This window comes from Vidua chalybeata, chromosome 2, assembly GCF_026979565.1.
Source record: "Vidua chalybeata isolate OUT-0048 chromosome 2, bVidCha1 merged haplotype, whole genome shotgun sequence".
In the NCBI taxonomy this organism is placed as follows: domain Eukaryota; kingdom Metazoa; phylum Chordata; class Aves; order Passeriformes; family Viduidae; genus Vidua; species Vidua chalybeata.
In genome coordinates this window covers 87,515,761-87,536,923 of record NC_071531.1, presented here as the reverse complement: position 1 = coordinate 87,536,923, position 21,163 = coordinate 87,515,761, and the positions used below count along the sequence as shown (strand labels likewise).

The window sequence follows — 21,163 nt, the reverse complement described above, 5'->3', positions numbered from 1 at the left end:
ATTCTCTCAGCCTTTCTTCATAGGAGAGGAGCTCCATCCCTTTAATCAACCATCCTGGTGTCCCTCCTATGAACTCGCTCCAACAGTTCCATGTCCTCCCTGTGTTGAGGACCCCAGAGCTCAATGCAGTGCTCAAGCTGGGGTCTCCTATGTCTGTCCTCATTGCCAGAGTCACAGTGGCATGCCCTGCTGTCCTTGGGTTAGGTTTTTCACAGTCACCTGCACGTGTCTTCCTTGGTTACCCTTTCAGTAGGGTGATACTGCCTGTAAACATACAACAGGCGGTCTCATGTCTCTTTTTTCCAGCTCCTCTTGTGCTGCTCTGCTTTGCTGAGCTGCCAGCTGTGCTGGTGTGTGTTGGCCTCGTGCTTCCCCATCCTGCTACCCTCCCTCATTTCAAGTTGTAAGCTCTTTGGGGGATACACCACCTATAGTTTTGACAGTCCTTCAGCACAGTGGAGCTCAGGCCTAGTAACCAGCCCTCTGCCCTTGCTCATAGCTCCTTTGGAGTTTAGCTGCTGTACCCAGTTCTTGCTTGAAGGAAGGCTTTTAGAGCTAAACCTCTTTTCTAATTATAGTTCGATATACAGTAGAACAGTTTCCTTTACTAGAATAAGTAATGACCTGATTTCTACGTGCACTGCTCACAGGGGAAAGCACAAAGCCTGTCCTACTATATTCCTATAGGATCTGGCAGGAAGAGTCTTGTCTAATCATTGGCAAGTCTTACAGAAAACCTGCTCTGCTGCAAACTAAGGAAAACAATGAATAATTCATTTCCTTATCCATTTCAGGATTGTTTTCTGCAAAACATCTATTTTAATAATTTATGTGATTTTTAGCTGCACCATGCTGCAGATGCAAGAGTACAGAGGGGAGCCCTACTGTTTGTCTCAGTGTAGCCTGGTGCAAAATTTGAGCTCCCATTGGAACAATTTCCAAGTGAGGACTGAAAGGTGGAAATCAGGGTAGTTAACAAGATTCAAAGTAGAACAATTCTCTGAAAATCACAGTTCCAGAGGAGTCTTCCTGTGATGCCAAAATGGTCATGATGATGTCAAAATGTTGATGATGTCAAACTTGTTAAAAGCCAGCTGGGGGACAGAAGGAAGTATAATCAGAGTTATCATATTTTCCAATGTGAATACAGAGTTTCCCTATTTCCCCAACAGCACTTGCCAAAGACATGAACTTAACAGTTATCGAATTGCACTCCAGTTACTATTCCAGGCTGTAACTGATTCCTGCCTCGGTCACATCCATCCAAGTGGTGGAGCTGTGGATTGAGGTTTCCCCTAGAGCTTGGGCAGGAATGGCAACAATCTGCAATACCACACTAGGGGACAGCCCTGCAATGCTGGTCACTGCTGTAGAAGGGTCAAAAATCTCTGGTCACATTCTGACAAAAAGGGACAGGTCAGCAAATGACATGTTAAAAGCTAATCACAATCCATGAAGGGAGGGATTAAGAAAGAAGTTATGATCCCTCATAATGTAAGCCAATGTATTATGATGCTACCAGTGATTCTTTGGGCCAGTAGAGGCATATCTGGGTTCATTAACCTGAGCATCAGCACTCTGTTAATATACATCCTGTTGCACCTAACAGCACTTATTTCAGCTGGGGACATGCTGAAAATGCCCTGCTTGCAGCAAAGTGTTTCAGCCTGCTAAGTCATCACCAGCTGTCTGTGCCCCACAGGGCACACAGTGGGCACAGGTGCTTTTAAAGATTGCTCTTTCATTAAAAAAGGATAATAAACTAATCTCCTTTACCCTCTAAATGACAGTAAATTTTTCAATCGAGCTTCAGTGCTGCTCCAGGAAATAGTTAGGAGATACAATAATCCAAGACAAATCATATAGATAAGGTAGACCTTGTTTGCTTCTAAAAATAGTACACAGAAATACCACCAGCACCAGCATTTGAAAAACTACCTTCCAAAAGAGCCAAATAGAAGTGCAGCAAAAATATTTCTCCTTCCCTCAAAGAAAAAAAAAAGCCACAAGCCAAAAAGTGTCAGGAAGTTGGAGTAGCACTTGCTCTCCTCCTCCTGGCTGTAATCAACCCCCCAGGCACAGCACCACAGATGCTGGCCAAGCACCAAGGTTACAGAAGACAAGTCCGTGCCCACCGATGCTGCTGAAGGAGCCCTGGTAACAATTTAAACACACATTAGCTGGGATAAGAAAATGCTGTGCTATGGGAAGTGCTTGAATCGCTGACAGAGGGGAATATAGGCACCATTATAAAAGGATGCATACAGAATTAAAGAACTCCAATACTACACAGCCCCTTTCCCCCCCCCGGCTTTAAAGAGATCAAGGTATGTACTTCTGCAATTTAACACATTAAATCTCCCAATATTATACTTCCATCAGTTATATTTTCACCCAGTTGCCGACCCAAAGCAACACATACTCTAAGCAATGCATATTCTGCATAACTTCAGCATGTTGTCTTGAATTTTATACAATAAAGTAGCAGCTTAGACTTACAACATGGCTATGCTTTTTAAAAACAATATCTGGGCTGCACAGCATTGCCAATGTGAATTATTTGACTGAAAAAAATTGCCTGTTAAGAAAGAAGGTAACCATTTACTTTACAGCCTGGGCAGGAAGCACTTGCTGCCCGAGATGAACATGGCCAGGCACGAACCTGAGAGAGAGATGGCTGGTGAAATGCAACAACCATGAAGCTGTGGAAAGCCTTTGGAAAGATCCAACCTAAACCTTCTCTATACTTAATTAAACCAAATTCTGCACTCTGCAGTGAGTATAAATATTGATTCTTCTTTATTGAAACAACTTTTTAATATTTCCCTTCCGCCCACCAAATTTCTCCTTCATAAGGAAAGCAGCATCCAGGTGCTCACAGGTCAGTCTGGATCTGTACTAGTGATAGCATAAATTCTAACTTTTTAAACAAATGCTTAGGTTTGTATCATGGTAGAGGTCATATTTGGGGAGGAAGGAAGGCAGTGCCCAACAGACATGTTCCCTCAGCAGTGCCCAGCTAGTTTTAGGCACCCACCAGGGATATTCTCTGCCCCAGGTTTGACATTGATTTTGGGAACAAGCATGTCACAGGACAAAGCTGAAGCACAAGCGGGCAGGATGATAAGATTTGAAGGCACCAGCATGCAAGGGCTTCACAGGAGAAGGAATTTCACACTTTCACTTCATTAAATCTATCTTCCTGCAAGACAGGAAAAATAATCACCCAAAGCAGTTGGATTGTAGTGATACAATCTGACACAGAGCCAGATGATATTTTCTGATTTTATTTGAAGTTGACACCTTGAGACAAGGCACAACTGAGAGGATCAGAGCAGTAAGAAGGTAGCAGGAACCTTGCCCCCCTCCCCCGCAATTTCATGAACTGCAGAGTATTAAAAGTAAACCAGTGTAACCTAATAAATTGCAGATGATATTTAAATCAGAGTGGGGCAAGGAAAGAAAGAGAGAGCCTAAAAACTGAAAACAATGAAAATAACCTGTTACTAGAAACCTATTTTAGGTTGCAAGAGTCACACAACAAAGTCCTTGAGACCTAATGGCTATAAATAACCACTTTCCAAAATCAATGGTATTAAGTTGAACATGCATAGTTTTTATTCCTTGTATTCTCATGCAAAATATGCAAATGCTAATATTTCCAGTTCCATATTTCCAAATTATAAGACTAATTATTGCAACACCCATAAAATTCTGCTGATTAACTCCATGAGTGCGAGTTTCCAGCCGTGTAGAGAAGTCCTGAGCCCCAGCTTACATTTTAGCAAAGAAATGAGACAGCTTTAACTCAAGGAGTTTCCTAGGAAGTTGAAGTACTCCCATTTCTTTATTTATTTTTGTTAAATAAAGTGATGGCCCAAGCAGTAACTAAAATGATATAAAGCACCTTATTTAAAGAAGCTGCAATCACACTTCATCCTCAGGAATACCACAGAGCTGTTACAACCCATTTTACCCGATCCATTAAATAAAACATTTTCTCTCTGTATTATTGCATAACCCAGAAATAAAACCCACAGTGCTTCAGTTTAGAATGATGTATTATTTATTCATATATTCACAAGTAGTTGGACACTACTCAATTTAATCTCCATATGCAAGTGATTTACACAAACATATAATACTAAAATTGATTGCTTAGAAGGTAAAAAATACCATGGGGTATGAAATGCCATGGTAGATGTTGTTCATTATACTACACAATCTTAGTGTCAAACACTTTTATTCATTTATGGTTTTAGAAAAAAGGCAGTTTGCCATTTTGAATTTTTTTTATAAGTAGTCTGGGAAACACAAGCAGTTTTGTTCTAGACCTTCTAACCAATTATTTCTCCCAGCTCTTAGGAACTGAATTAACAACCAAAGCAACATTTTCAGCAGTTCAAAGAAAAGATACATATTTTTGCTTCCCTGAATTCACCAAGCACCACGTGACCAAATCATGTTGCCTTCCAACATGTGACACAAAGCACTCTGTTTATCCAAAGGAATGTGCAGGAATCTAGACCATGCTTTAGCATGGTGGTGTAGGTGACAACAGCCTGATGTTATAACTTTTGGCCTCTGCCAGTATCTGTTAGTTGTGAATGTGTTCACATCTCACTGTGTTAGCATCACCAGATCATTTGGTATTCATGCATTTGATTGTAATTCTGCATAAACTCTTCTCACTGAAACTTGTATCTCATAAGCCTCATTAATTTTGCATTAAGCATATAATGGTTGCATGGAGAAAATTGGACTTTAATGTGTTTGTCTGAATTAGATTAAATTGCATTATCTTCTAGATGAGGTCCAAACATATATTTTGCTTGAAATGCCAGTAGTTATCTTAAAAGACACCAAGAAGTTAAAAAGCTTTCACAATACAAGATCCGGCTACTTATTCCACATATACAAAAACACTGCTAGATAAATACAATTCAATTGTCAATGCTGAATTATGAGGAAAATCTAAAAAAATAGAAAAACTCTGATATCTGGACATCAATTCAGAAGGTAACACTGCATAATGAGGCAATATGAGCACCCATTTAAAATGAAAATCCCCAACACGAGAAGCATAAGGGGATCATGTGACAAAAATAGATGAACACTGCGCCAAAAACATGCACACGATTGCCATGGTCATTCAGTATGCTAGTGATGGTCTAACAGTGATCTAAACCAAGAGTGAGACGGTGCTTCCAAATTAAATCAACTCAGTAACTACATATTGATTAAACTTTCTGATGCAGCAAAATGAGGACACAGAGCCATCTCTGGGTTCTGAAGCTGTCTCAAGATTCGCTTGTAAAATTTCTCCCTGACACGATTGAATTCCATTATGTCCAGCGGATCCTCATCAATCCAGAATTTGTGGAATTCGTGCATTAAGTAACCTACAAAACAGGAAGAAGAGATAAATACTGCATGCAAAGATGACATATAAAATTAGAAAGTAGCTTGGAATTAATAATTATGATCTGCACAGAGAATCCTGCTCACTGAGATCTGACACCTCATGACACTGGGCAGGAACAAGACTAAACCTATTCTGGACAATGCCAAAATTGAATGAATATTACACACACAGGCAGAATATCTCACAATAAACACAAGAAGTCACTAGTCATCTTGACATATGGATTCACAAATTGAAACATAAAACCAGGGAGTGTAAAAACAGGGAAAGATGCTGCAAGTGCTCATTATCAGTTCCTTGCCTACACATTGGAAAATATTAGAAGTATTACTCCCACTGTGCAAAGATGAACAGCAGGTCTCTGCTGTAGCAGGGATGCTCAAATACAGGGGAAAGAGCTGTCGAAACATTATTTTGGCATTGGAGCTGCAACTCTGCTGAAGGATGGGGAGGAACACTAGAATGTAGATGCAAGTATCATATGACAGTTGGATTTAAGGGGAAACAATATTCAGACACTCCTTAAAGCACATTTGCTTTTCTTCTTATTATTTAAAAAACAGGAAGGTCACTTGGTAAGGTGCTTAGTGCATTTTTTTTGTTTGTGTTTCTTTATTTGTTTTACACCTTGGTTTGGTAGTGGCCTCCATCACAGCTTAAGAGCTGAATCCAAGCATCCTAGACAGGAGAGCACAGTCTCCATGCTGTGTCAGAAGACTTTATTTCTTTTTTTAAACTATGGGCAGTAGTATGTTAGCAGAGTACCAATTATGCATTTCCACCCCTTGCCCCACACTCACATCCAGCACTTACAGAATGTCTGCTGAAAGTGGGTGAGCGTTGGTGCTTCTGGAGCAACATTGTAGAAATGGGTCTTCAGAGCCCCACTCACAAGCAGGTTGTATGCAAGGTCTGTTATGTTAATGCCCACGATGGCAAAAGAGTAGCTGTAAGGAAAAGCAGCAACTTTTGTTGAGAGTTCACCTTCTTTCATCACGTTTTCAGGAACACGGATGACCCTGACGTTGCAGATTTCATGTTACTGAGATTTATTAATTCTCTCCTTTGTGAGTTTCCAAGGTGTGTGTGGGGTGCAAAGCAAGGAAAACATTTATTCTGCATGCTTTGTACAGCATTTCCCTTGGGAAATACATGGTCACAGTAAAAACAGGAGTTTCATCACTGTGCCAGCCTTTTCAGTAGAACAGGCTGAAAATAAGCCTACAAAATAAGCACAAGCAGAGACGTCCTTGTGCTCCTGCACTTGCCTCTGAAACAGGGCAAGGACTCCACACGGTGGCCGTGGCTGCAGGGTGACCCATCATTTGTTATTTTTAACTGCTGGAATTCCCACTGGAACTCATTACCCATAGTTAGGAACATCATGCTTCAACAGCCTGTCCTATAAAGACATTCATTTGGCTAAAAAGCTTGTGAAAAAGATCCAGCCAAGTCACCTCTAATTTCTCCCTAAAAGAGAACTAGAGATAAAAGCTAGAAAACAGGCAAAATCCTAAATCAAAGCATGCTGGAAACAGAAACAAGAAAATCAGACTCATTAAGCAAACTCTGTCCCGCTAGGAGATATCAACGAGTGAAGTATATTTAAGCACAACAAAACTTAGAAAGTGGAAGTTAATTTGTAAGGCTGTTGCATAAAGAACTTGACATTTCTAGCCATGACTATTTCCCAAGACAGCACATAAAGACTCACACAGACATTTAGTCATAAAAGCAAACATGTTTGGATATTCAGCGATTGAAATTTTTTCTCAGCTAAAGACAGAGGTCTTCTCTAGACTGCCTTGGGTATTTTTTCAACCTCTATCTTTTTCTTTAACTTTTTTTTTTTTTTTTTTTTTTTTTTTTTTTTTTTTTTTTTTTTTCATTTCAGGAGGAAAAAAACCAAATCAGAAGTCCAGAAGTTAACTTCAGCATGTGGCCTAATTGCAAGTTTCACAGAAAAATTAAATATGGGCAGTAAAATCTTGTATTACAGATTTTTAGATACATTCGGAAGGAACATCCCGTTCCATTTCCATGAACAATGCAGTTATACCAAACCCACTGTTAAAGAAGAAAAAACCCTCAGTACTATTTCTTTGCTATTATATTTTCCTAAAAGCAGTTCTGAACCTGGCTTTGACAGCAAGAAGTGAAACTTGATCATGTCATGTACTAAGAAGAATTGAACAGATATTAATCATCACACTATATATAGCACAAAGAGAAAACTTTTCCTTGCTACAAAATTTTTGGGTTATTTTTTTCTGAACGTAATTTGAATTGTTTCTCCTGTAATCTTTGATCAAAATCAAGATATGGCAGATGTACATATGCTCACAGAAATTTCCTTTAAAAAATAACTAGGAAACACCTTTTCTCCCTCAAATATACAGCATCATTGTTACCTGCTGTGTTTGTAGCAAATTAAAAAAGGTCTTTAAACTTACCCAATTGCCTTATCAAACTTTTTCTTCTCCCATTCAGCTTTGCTAAGTTGGCTGAGGAAGAAAAAATAGTTAAAATCCAGATATTGCCAAACATTACTAACTGACAAACATTTTCTTTCAACTTCTCTGATGTTATAATATTGATTGAACATGATATTTATCTTCTTTTACATGGCTAATCCCATTTAAAACTCCTGGCTGAATGGATTGATAAAAACAGACTTGAAATGGGTAACTGCTTTAGAGCATTTCCAGCAAACTTGTCTCACCATTACAAAATTCACCTATGTCAATGCTCTCAGAAAAGCCCATTGTTTTCTAAACTGACCACAAAGGTGATCCACTTCAGTTAAGCTCGAGCTGTACAAGAAGTTGAAATTACATTTAACTAATCAAAGATGGTTTTAGCTTTTTTGTGCTTTCAGAGATATTCGTGATAGTCATCACTGGTGATGAGGCATGATTCACCTGAGGCAGCAAACATGAAAATACTCCTGTGACAGTAAGCTTTTATGACTGGCCAAATTAGAAATCACTCAATAGCCAAAGAAGGGAACAGTGTTTCCTATTATTTGGCACAATAATGCAGTGCTTTTCAAGGACACAGAAGATGCCTCCCTTAAAATAAAATTAGTTAGGGAACAGATTGATTTTAAACTAAATTTCAGCTCTTCAGCGATTTAAAAGAGCTGTGTGATCCAGCCAGTCAGCCAACATCCCACTAACCAGGTTTGAGTCTACTGGAATGAGCAAGTTTAGCAAAAATCACTGCCTGCATTTAAAACTAACTAAAGGCAGGCACGGAACTGACCTAACCAGGGGCCTACAACATTGACATGGCTGTGGGAGTTTTGGCCTAGTAAGGCAAATCCAAGTTTGCAAGTTTTAGGTCCCAAATTATAGACAGCTATGTGTGAAAGCATTGTTCTCAGACTGTTCTTAGACTATTCTTGAACTTCAGTAAGTATATATTACACTAAAAATAATTCCCTAAGTTTCATGTAAATATACTATATAAAAATTGTTATTATTTACTTAAGATAGTAACAGATTCATACCCATTGTAACCTGAGGGTTACTAGCTGATGTGCATGAGGACATTTAGGAGCTGACGTTCCTAAATAGCTTTGCATACAGGAATACATGATTCTTTGCTCATCCTCTAAAATCTGAACCATCTTTGTAGGCTGTGGTGTAACACCAGTTAGAAAACCCCAAGTAAAGACTGAATAATAAGAGTGGCACACATAGGATGGGTAAAGTGAAAGAGTTCAACTGAGATAGAAAATCCATTGATCATGATCCCATCAGAAAACAGCACAGCTGCTAAGCAATTGCATCAAGAAGTTCACCATGGGCACCACCTGCAGCATCTGTCTTCTACTGAGTGCTCTGTCTAGGCATAGAAATTGCACATGCTCACACTGCACTCCAAGACTGCCCTTGGTAATCAAACATGCAAATGAAGCACATTAATATGTTCCAAGGGCTTTTTGTCACAGAATTACCATTAGGAACTCAACAAAAAAAACCCCCAAGAACCCTGAGGAGATCAAAAGCTTCAGGATTTAGGTGTGAACCAGTTTTATGGATACCTAACATTCCTGGCAGAAGAAAAATGTCTTTTAAGGCAACTGATTTCTGTGTAACTGGCTAAGTGGCCTCCACTCCCCAATAATTATGGAGTCTCTTATTGACAAATTATCTACAACACAGTTTGTGACACTTGAAAGTAGCTGATCTCTCAACAGTCAGGACAATGGAGTAGCCACATTGGAACCATCATTAGTCAAGGTAGAGAGAGTATGTGAATATAAATAAAGGGGCTTTTCAGCTCTGCTAATAAATATTTGGCCTAGACTACTTATGATTATCAAGTCAGTCACTTTAAGTATATCAAGCAAGGTGGATTTCAATTTTTGATATATAAGCATGTTCATATGTACCCAGTGTTCCACTGCCCAGTTTGGATCAACTCTAGAGGAAAGAATATGGCTCTCCCAGTGTTGCAACAAAGACTTTATAACACACCAAACTGTAGTTCAATCTTTATTTACATTTCTCAGAAAACTTAGAAAAAAGAAAAAAAAATACCTTAGTTCCTTCTTAGTGACTTCCCTTTATATGGAAAAACACAAACAAATTAAAATAAATGTAAATAAAACCACAAAAATAATTTAAGATCAGAAGTGAAAACATTTAACACTAAATTTAACTATTTCCAAGATTCAGAATACAAGTTTGCCTCTTGCACCTGATCAACTTTCAGGATCAGTACTTTAAAACAGACAGTGTATGGCAATACCCAAGGATATGCCTAACAAAGAGAAAAAACCCAGCCCCCTTCCTCAAAGAGAGCCAGCAGAGCGCTCTCTCAAGCTATTGTTTCTGGTCTCAAGCATTACCTGTATTTAGGGTGAAGAGAATCAGTGAGAACTTGCTGAGCTATCTCAGTGTCCCATTCAGCAAAATACCTGCAAACATATATGTTCAGGGTGAATTGTTTTAAAAAAACAAAACCAAAAAAAAGCATCTGAAATCATACTAAGCTATCTATACACACTTTTTTAAAGGCATGTGTCACACAGTAGCATGAGTATGAGTAGCATCTGATGTGTTAAACTCATTAAACTGCCACTCAGACCCCCAAACTGGAAGATTAAAGCAGCCTCCAAGTGCACTCCTATATGAGTTTAGTGAATGTGCATTACCAGAGTCTCCTTTCTACCCACCCTATAAAAAATCAGTTGTTTATGACTGGAGCATGTCAAGTGCTGAGCTCAAGAGACAGCAGTTCAGGCTTCTTGATCTGGCAGATTCATTAAGCAAGATAAGAGTCATCACAGAAGACTAAGAAATTAAATACATGGTAGGGATTAATTTCAAATGGAAGTTCAAAGCCAGAGTCAAGAGTCCAGATTCTCAGCTGAGATTTACTAGGGAACAACATACGGACAGAGGATGATTTATGTCCTTCAATCTGTAAAAGCAGAAAACACTTATTTTTCACCTCATAAGGAGAAGTTATTTTACCAAATGTTTCTAAGTTATGTAACTGCATGCAGCAAATACAAGGGCTGGAAAAAACAACAGGCATTAGTCAATTCCCAAATTACAAAGCACAGCTATGGCATTAACACCTGGTGTGCATGAGTTAAAAGGAAAAAGTGATGTAAACTCACTGCCTGAATAGGGACAGAAATTGAAGCCATAGTCAAACTACCTAAGTCTGCCATTGGCGACTGCATATCAAGTGTTTTGCTTAAGAATTCAGCATGAAAATCCCAAAGAAAGCAGCTGAGCAGTAACATAACCCTCCCACCTACATACTTCCAGGGCATTTTATTTAAGGATATCTAGATACTGGTGAAAATATACTTTACACTTCTTTCTGGTAGGACGAGAGTGCTAACTTGCTATGTCACAGAGAAACTAAAAAAAGGGCTTAGCAAGTGGTATTACAAGGTTGAATTAGGAATACTGAAAGAAAGGAGACCCCTTTGAGAAGAGAAACACTCCAAAAATACAGCTATCAAATAAATTCTTTCATTTGCTTAATATTAAGTCCCTAGCACTTTTATAAATTATTCCCACAGATTTGCTAAAATCTGCAAGTAATGCTGCTTTTCATGATTTCAGACACACGTAAACCCATCTGCAGAGGGACATACTTACACCAAGTTATATAAGCCCAGAAGACCCATTCCTCTAAAGTCTGTTTTAGGATCGTCACCTTGGAAACCAATTTCACACCACTGCTTCGAAATCCGAGCTTTCAGTGGCGAATTCGGCTTCAAGCACTTCCACAACTAGGAAGATTACAGGTAAAACATAATTAAGTTTCCACACAGTAGAGCTTTTTTTTCCCCCTCTTTTTAAACCAAGCTAAATTCTGATCACTGAACAGACAACTGCAGTAACATAACTGCATTGCTATCCCAGCAACCCAAACACAAAATCAAATTAAGTTCCTCTGGATGTGTGTCTGTGGGGGGAAATCCCAAACTGCTCTGAAGTATTGCAGACATTTCAGCCCTACAAGGCCCTTCTAACCTTATCACAGCTGCTCTAATATCTCACACAAAGACCTGTTTTGCTCATGCTTTGTGCATCGAGGTGGTGTCTGCCTCCATAAGCATAGAGACAGGAATGGGCTGGAATTTGGTTGTAAATCACTGACAGAGCAGCAGAGCAGCTTTGAGTCCCTGAGGCTCTGCAGCAATCTTTTCTCTGGCATCTTTTGCAAGTCTCTGGAAAGGTTATAAATCAAGAGACCTGACTTGGCTACCACAGTGTTGAAAAGCAAATTGGAGAACATAAAAAAAGAATCCATACAAGGATAGCATGTGCACCATCATATTTAACTAAGGGAAGGATCATTCATTGATCTCACATAAAGAAATGTCTGAAGTGATTTAACGAGCCAGATCATCAGCTGGAATAAATTCATTTAACTGCACTGGTCCAGCAACTTTAGTGCCTAAATATCATGTTGCTATGATCCTAAAAGCAGCCTAAATTGACATATGACAAATACATACCTTTATGCACACCTCATGTGCCATATTACAAACTCACCCTTTCTGAAGTGAACTAAGAAATCAGAATTTAAAATTAAGAAAGTGCATTAATCACCAGTCATGAATTGGTGAGTACACCCTCAAGAAAATCACTTAGACAAAGCCTACCAAAGGGAAAGAACTGTGTGCACATTTCCCAAATAAAACCAGAAATTGTTTTAATTTTAGCAATTCTAACTGCATTTAAAATTAAGTGCCCTGGGAAGGTTAAAACTTTAATGATTTCACTTTGTAATGACTGCATAAAGCATCATTGCTTAAACCAGTGTTCATCCATCAGCAGTAAATACAGTATTAATCATTAGTACAATCACATTAAGTTAATCTTTCTCTCATTCATAAAGTGCTCTCCTGGTAAACATGAATAAATGATAGCCATTAGGAACCTGAATTGCCCACTGCAGAGATCACTTAGCAGAGTATCTAGAAGGAATGAAAACCAACCAGACTATTCTTCCACAGCAAGGATTGGAAAATGAATTCAACCCTTGGACATATTTCCATTTGACATTTGCAAAAGTACAACATCTGCTGTAAACAAGTGCTAATACTTAGGTGAAACTGATACTTTTCTCAACATTCTGAGTTTGCATAATGTTGCACAAACTGCACTGTTTAATCTCTCCTCAGACAAATGCTCAGTTTCCATTCTGCTTTTATGCTCATGCAATTATGTTTTTAAAGCACTTCCATGACCACACATCATTGCTGACATGATTCTCAGGACCTTGCCCTCACAGGCTGGATGGTGTCGGGAGACTACAGCCAGCTCCTTGGTTCTTCTCACCTATGATCCCATCCCCAGACCCTGCTTGCTCTCTGGGCAATGTAGATGCTTTTTGGGGTATTATGTATTTGGGGTATTTAAGGATGCTTTCCTGGAGCCAAAGGCCCTCTTTAATCTGCAGTGAGGTGCCTGGTATTTTCAGGGACCAACGCTGTAGGTTGCCACCTGGATTTCCCACCTGCAAGACACAGGCTTCCTCAATGGGTAAATCTGTGTGTCTCTTTAGTTAAAACTCACTCTACTCCCATAACTTTGTGCATTTGGCTGCACAGGGGCAGGACTTGGACAAGAGGAGTCTATCTGCCCGAGTCTACCTGATGGTTAGAACACTCCTTCAGGGCAGCTCAGGATTTGGACCATTCCTTGGGGAGACTCCCACCTCCCATCAGCGGGCAAACCTTAAAGGCAGCTTTCCAGACTCCAACAGGAACCCTGACCATCTGAGGCATTTTTAGAAGTAGATACTTGCATCTGACAGCCCTTGTATAATATGCCTACTGGAATTTTTGGAAGACCAATTATGGTAAAATTTCCAGAAGCTCTCACTGTAACTTGTGCAAAGCTTTGCACTGCAATCCACAGCATGGAAGATATCTTCATCATCATCTGGTATCATTAAAGTCTTCAGTATTTTTGTCTTAAATTGAAAAAGAAAACCCCCCAATCAAACAGGTAGTATGTTTTTATAAGAACTCTGAAAATTCTCTAAGAAGGCATTTTTCTTATAGCCAATAAGCTCACTATCACTTATTCTGTGTTTCTTGGCATTTCTCTGAAGCATCTTGCAATAGCTACGGTTAAACCAGGATCAGGATCAGGGCTTGCTATTAGACTCTTTTCCAGAATCTTTATTTTTTCATCAATTTCTTTCTAATATAAGAACCCTCTAGCTCTTCCACTGATTATGGCTTCAGAATAGAAAAATTGCTTTTATTATCTGCTCCAGTGCAAGGCTTTCTTGAAAGCATGAAGGAAGTATAAAACCCAATTGTTATGGTTTTCCTAACTCTGCATGTGTTATCTAAAGAATAGTTTCATTTTGTTTCCACTTGAAAATACATTTGGCAACTATAAATGTGTAAGTGAACTCCCACTCTTCCATTCCACATAATAAAAAATAGATGTTTGCCATTGGTACACATAGACATTGCCCTCAAAAATACAAGACATTGAAGAAACAAATTTGTAATTTGGCTAATAGAGAAAAATACCCTTCTTGTGTTGGAGAAAGGTGTAATGAAGTAGGACATAAAGCTACTTTTCCAGAGCTCACTGCAGATAACAGCTCTGTGCTCTAAGACCTGCGTTATCCAGTGCCTAGATATAGTCCAGCCAAGGGAAATGCATTTATCAGCCAGGGAGTGAGCTGCTTGCTTGGCAGGTGTTACACCATCCAGACCAGATTATAATGCTGTGTAGTCTTATCCTAAAACAGGTACAAGATGGGGGAACGTGACAACAGCTCTTGATGTTTCACAGAGGTTTATGAAGCAGACTTGGGAGCTGACATGAATAAAGGATGCCCTCTAAGCACCTCTTCAGTGCCTACCTTCAGCAGCATTTCCTCGTGTTGTGGATTCTCCGAATCGTACGCCTCTCGGCGCAGCTTCTCGACCTCTGCAATGAGATTTCTGTAGCCCACAATCTGCAGCAGGCATGCCTGAAGAGACACTCCCAACCTGAGGGTGGGGGGAGCAAAATATTCCAACTCAATCACGTACAGCCATGAAACAGCACTGCCGTGTACGCACGCGGCCAATACACATGACATCCATGAACTGATAGTCTAACACTTCAGTTGCAACAGGGTAATTTCCAAGAGATCAATATTACATTAAAGAAGGCATTATGAAGGGCATAGTCTCATTTAGTGCCTTCCTTAGATGATAATATCTGGGATTTTTTAAAACCTTGAACAGTGACTTTTCACATTGAAATCACATTATAACTATACACAGCAGCATTGAATGCCTATAACAAGCACAGTACTGAATCTTTCTCTTCATTCCAATGACAGCTTCTCAAACAATTCCCTGGGATCAGAGATGTGAACTTGAAAAAGGCTGAGGGGGGAAAGAAAACTCAGCAAAAAGCTAAAAATAATTGTTTTGCTTCTGTGCCACTAAAGCTAGCACAAAGAAGCCAAAACCCTGAAGTAATATAGTTTCAAAGATCTGCCTCTAGGCAGATTTGGCTTTTGTCTCATGTTAAGAATCATCACAATGGTTCTCTTTTCATTATAATGCAGATTTTTGTGTTTCCTTTTTACATTTTCTGGTGCATCATCAAAAAACCAAACCCAACACACATGAAATAACTACCCTCAAAAACCCTAACCCAAACTCAAAAAAAAAAAAAAAAAAAAGAAAGAAAACTCTGCACTAAACAACAGCTTTACATTAAGATTTTATAATACAAAATATAAGTCATGCAGTATGCAACTGCCATGCTCATAGAAATATTTGCTTATATATGGGAATAAGCCCTTTAATATCTAATAGTGTCTAAAAATATTGAACATCTAGTATGAATTTGGAGGGCAAGCTAAGTGTGCACCCCTATTTCTCTGTGGAACACAGGCTGCACTGATATTAAGCTGCACAGGTTCCTTGCCCGTCGTGCTTGATACACTGAAACATTTTGTTTATTCTGTAATACTCTTAAATTTTCTGAACATAAGGGTTTTCACTGCTTATCTTTTGAGGCAAGTCCTTCTTGTCTAAACTGATCTCCCCCTATGGCAAGGTGACCTGCCTAGGATGAGGGAAAGGATGTGGATGTTTTCTTCCTGAACTTTACTAAGGCTTTTGACACTGTTTTCCTCAGCATTCTACTGGAGCTGGCTGCTCATGGCTTGGGTAGGTGCACTGTTCACTGGGTAAAAAACTGTCTGAGGGTGGTAGGGAATGCAGTTACATCCAGGTGGGGGCTGGTCACTAGTGGCAATCTCCAGGGATCAGTTTGGGACCAGTTCTGATTAATATCTTTATCAATGACCTGGATGAGAGGATCAAGTGCACTCTCAGTCAGTTTGCAGCTGATACCAAGTTGGATGGGAGTGTTCATCTGCTGGAGGGCAGGAAGACCCTGTAGGGGAATCTGGGCTGGCTGGATCCATGGACCAAGGCCAATTGTATGAGATTCAGCAAGGCAAAGCACTGAGTCCCCCATTACAAGAAAGACATTGAGGGGCTGGAGCGTGTCCAGAGAAGGGTAACAGAGCTGGGAAAGGGTCTGGAGCACAAGTCCTGTGAGGATCAGCTGAGGGAGCTGGGGGTGTTTAGACTGGAGAAAAGGAGGCTCAGGGGAGACCTCATCACTCTCTACAACTCGCTAACAGGAGGGTGTAGCCTGGTGTGGGTTGATCTCTTCTTCCAGGTAACAAGTGATAGGACAAGAGGAAATGGCCTCAAGTTGCCCCAGAAAATGTTTAAGTTGGATATTAGGGAGAATTTCCTTAACCAAAAGTGTTGTCAAGCCCTGAAACAGGCTGCAGGAAAGAAGTAGTGTCATTATCCCTGGAGGTATCTAAAAGACATGTAGATGTGGCACTTAGGGAAACAGATTAGTGGTGCATTTGGCAGTGCTGGGTTAACTGTTGGACTTCAGAGTTTTAAACCTTTTCTAACTTAAATGATTCCACGGTTAATCTACAGAATCAGAGAGGTCAGTATTAATCCATTTCTCAAGCTGCAATTTTATCCCATTTGAAGCTATAACCCTTTGAGACAGGAAAGCTTCCACAGTATTTTCCATTCTTTGCTGTTTCTTTTTTGAGGGATTTTTGGTTTTTTCTTTTTTTTTTTTAACATGCTTCACTAGCTATAGCCTCCAATTTTACAGAAAGGCTGCATTTCAAAGAAAGCTGAAAAGCCTGACAGACTGTGAATTGCTGTAGAGTATCACTAAATCACAGCCATAATGTTTTTAACTTCTTTATAGCCTCAGTTTAGAGCAGCAGAACACAGGCTGTGACAAAGCAGAGTAATTTTATATTAAAAAATACATGTTTTTAAGATACAAGGTACACAACACATTCAAAGTAAACCATTTTTGCACTTTATGTAAAGGCAGTCAAAAGCTCCACACAATGTTATTTGGGTGAGGGGGTGGCAGTCAAATTAGATTCCCCCCTTTCCTTTTGATTAATGCTTTATTGTTCTTGCCAAACACAGGATGTGGGTGAGGTGCTGATGTCCCACACCTCCTCCTTGCCATCCTGGTGCTGGCTGTGGCTGTTCTCAGAGCACAGGAGCAACGTACCTGGGCTTGCACTGCCACCATACTCAATTCCAGGTGCTCCACCAGATGGAGGCAAGTCCAAAACTGGAGCAAGGGAACTAGATCATAGTTAAGCTCCCTCCCAACCCAAGCCTTTCTGTGATTCTATGTCTGCTTCCATAGTTAGTGTAGACTGCACATCAGCACCAGGTTATTCAACCTGTTTGCTCCTACTGCTAAAGATACACACTTAGCTGAGAGGCGTTGATAAAGGAAAATTACTGTGGGATGCCTTCTCCTCTTTAGATCACAGAAGCCCACAGCCTTCAAGAACAGCCAGTGCAAGCAGCCCTGGCATGCTAGTTCAGCTCTGCAAAGATGCCACATTAACAAAAATGACGGCATACAGATTTGCAGAAACACATACAGTATGACACGTCCCCTTGTCCTTACCCCAGGAAATTTCAAGTCTCTGCTATCCAACACAAGGCCAGAACTTCTAAACAAGATTGTTTGGATACAGGTGTTTTATGTTCAAGAGAAGGCAAGGCATTGGATTTTCCTTAATCATGTCTAAAGAAGCAGCTGACCTGCTTTTGCTCAAATTTCTATTTCAGATGTCTAAAGTTTAGCAGAAATATGATTAATTTAATATAAGGACCAATTTTGTGGCAGAGTGTGTATCTATGTATGTGACTTCATCTTGCACATTTCAGGCCCCCATTCCTCACTGCTTTAAGAAGATACTTTACCAAACAGGAGGGACTGCAAGGGGAAAAGGAGATGAGAGACTCAAATGCAGTAAAATACTGAATGCAAGCATTCTAGTCTAAAAACAATTAAAAATTTATCCTCCAATTGGATAAAAGAAAAATAATTTAGGTGATTTTTTTTTTGTTTGGGTTATTTTCTCCCTCTGTGTGGTATTTTAAAAAAATATTATCACAGATTCACAGAATGGTTTGGGTTGGAAGGGACCTTAAAGTTCGTCTAGTTCTAAGCCCCTTACCATGGGCAGGGACTCCTTCCACTAGATCAGGCTGTTCAGAGCCCCACTTAACTTCGTCTTGAACACTTCCAAGGATGGGTCATCCACAACTTCTCTGGGCAACCTGTTCCACCACCCTCACCATAAAGGATTTCCTCCTAACATCTAATCTAAGCCTACTCTCTTTCAATTTTAATTCATTTCCTCTTGTCCTGTCACTACATGCTCTCTAGCTCTCCTGTGGGGTCTCTTCATGTACTAGAAAGACCAGATCACTAAAAATGTAACCTAATGTTCAGGGTCCTGATTTCAAGCAAGGAGAAGTCATTTGCATGTCTGCTCTCTCTCTCTTTTCTGAAGGAGAGCATTTCTTCAGAGACCAAAGGTATGCCATGAGGGGAATACAGAGGGTGATCTCTGGTGTTATACAAAATAATAATTAATTTCTTGTTTTCTCCTGAAATCATTCCACCCAGTTACCCAAGGGTCCAACACTGAGAAGAGAGTACTTTAATCATTCTGATTACTAAACATTGCAGTTACTGATGTCCACAACCCAGGCTCTGAGCTGTACACATTTACATCCTGCAGTTTTTCCTCATACATCACCTTCACTAATTTTGCCATTGCTGGGGTTTTTGTTTTCTGAATTTCAGCAATCAGCATCCTGTGCAACACAAGAGTACCAGTGCTGTGACGCCCTCCTCAGATGGCAGCCTCTCAGAAAGACCTCACATCCGCTTGAAGCGGCTGGTCTTTCTTCACCCTCCCTTTGAAGAGCATGTGGGCTGGGTCAGGCCTGTGCTCACTTCCAGAAAAAATTCACAGGCTTCTCACCTATGAGAATGAGGGGTTCTCTTTGTTTTGTTTCTCTTATTTTCTTCCTCTCTTTAATGGTTGGGTCACCATTTTTCAATTCTTGGGGCTGTGGTCAGCAAGAGCTGTCTCTCAAGTTAGCAAGATGCAGTGTATTCTATTTCCTTTATGAGCAGTGAAGCCTCATTTTCAGACTACCAATTAGAGGCCTTTTTAATGGGAGATGGGCTAGGAGGGAGATTCCTGTAATGAGACAAAAAATTTATAATTTTCCAACTTAGCTTTTGGGTTTTGTTGTTGCAGCAAGACCTTGAGACCACCTTACTTTTTGATGCTACTGACCAATTAAAGAAAAGCAGCTATCAATTTATGGATGTCCATTTTTAATTATGTATACCAACTTCAAGCTTGGGAAGAGGAATGGACGTCAGATCACCTGGATAATACAGCTCTCATCTTTCCTCCTACTGATTCCTTACCTAGACACCTTGTGCCTTAAGCTAGGAACCGAAAGGAAGGCAACCATAAAAGTGTTATCATCACCTACTCTTGAAATACACACTTGTAAATTTAATGGTTGGTTGTCAATCTCTTCTTACAATATTAAATATCAGTTGTATCATTAAAACTTCTGTTTGGATAATTAAAGGCAGTTTTAAAATGCAAACCAGCATACATCTGTATCAGCTAAACAAGATGGTTTCTTCCCTACTCAAAAGGCAGCATACAGCCTTTCTAAGAAGCCATCACTGTCCCTGCCAGGACCTGTGGTTTGGTGGTGGGGAAGCAACCCCCATAAATCCATGCATTGACAATATGCTAAGACAGAGTCAGGTAGATAAAAGACTCAGGACTTGCTTATTAAGTCACCATAAAAAATAATTTCTTTTTACATCAGTTTTTTGACAGCAAAGCTAAAATTAGAATTTTATGCTGAAAGACAGAATTCATCTTTGACTTCTGCACCACAATAACTATAGAGAACAAGTTCTCCATGGACCCAAGAACTAAGGAAAGCAGTAATTCCCACTTGCACTGTAAGGAAACTATGAACTTACTGTGGATTTATATCTGGATTAATCCTTTTCAGCTCCATGATGTCATCTATTGTTTTTTCAATAGCATCAGGGTGAACATTTACTGATGTTTGCAGCCGCTAAAAAGAGGTTTTAAACACATGTTAATTCCTACAGAAGCTATGACTCAACAGAAATTAACAGTGGTAAATTTGATACCTGAAAGCTTCTGCATTAAGAGCCCAGAAGACTCAACTCAACACCTGTACATATCTTTCCAAATTATTCAACCCTACTGACTCGTTTCAGAGCACTTGCCCTGTAGGAACTTAAGTCCCTTCACCCTCACAGTCAGTTTATTGCATTGTTGTGCTGGCTGTCAGTGAAGATGATCAAAAGCCTCAGTGCAGATCAAGAAGCAGCTTCAGACCATCCACCTAATTACACTGTAATTGACAGCCTTCATTTGACATTCCCTCTCCCAATATGCTGCAGTAACACAGAAAATAATTCTTTCCTTTCTTTCATATGTAATTGCTATATGTAGAAATGCCCCTAGAAGTTCAGTATTCAAAAACCAACATGACATCTGAAAATTGAAGAGGCTGAATTTTCTTGCGTTTTGTCTCAAAACTTCACAATTGCTTAAATACAAGTTTTTAAATAAGATTTTGCCTTTCTGTTTGTGCTAGAAATACATTTGGAGCTACTATGCTGAACTAAGAGCTAAATTACTTCATTTTTCTTAAGGCTGAGGCAAGGTTTTCAACATCACTGACTCTTGTGACAGAAAATTTAAAGGCTGAAGGACATTATTTAACATACACACAAATGACTTAGGGAACAACTTAGGTTAGCACAACCACTGGTACAGTAA

The 21,163-nt window shown here is 39.6% G+C and overlaps 1 protein-coding gene across 3 annotated transcripts in view; it reads right to left on the bottom strand.

Annotated features, from left to right (window-relative positions):
- Positions 1-3,816: 3,816 nt before the first annotated feature.
- Positions 3,817-21,163, bottom strand: part of ELMOD1 (ELMO domain containing 1) — a 46,527-nt gene continuing 29,180 nt past the window's right edge. For 2 of the 3 annotated variants that reach the window (XM_053936466.1, XM_053936465.1), the window contains 8 exons: positions 20,329-20,426; positions 14,795-14,924; positions 11,554-11,687; positions 10,284-10,352; positions 9,973-9,996; positions 7,879-7,929; positions 6,239-6,372; positions 3,817-5,402 (listed from right to left, as the gene is read on the bottom strand). In XM_053936466.1, coding sequence (XP_053792441.1) covers positions 5,230-5,402; positions 6,239-6,372; positions 7,879-7,929; positions 9,973-9,996; positions 10,284-10,352; positions 11,554-11,687; positions 14,795-14,924; positions 20,329-20,426 — 813 coding nt within the window. In that variant the 3' untranslated portion in view covers positions 3,817-5,229. The remainder of the gene's footprint in view (positions 5,403-6,238; positions 6,373-7,878; positions 7,930-9,972; positions 9,997-10,283; positions 10,353-11,553; positions 11,688-14,794; positions 14,925-20,328; positions 20,427-21,163) is intronic. The other variant, XM_053936467.1, reaches the window with a different exon arrangement.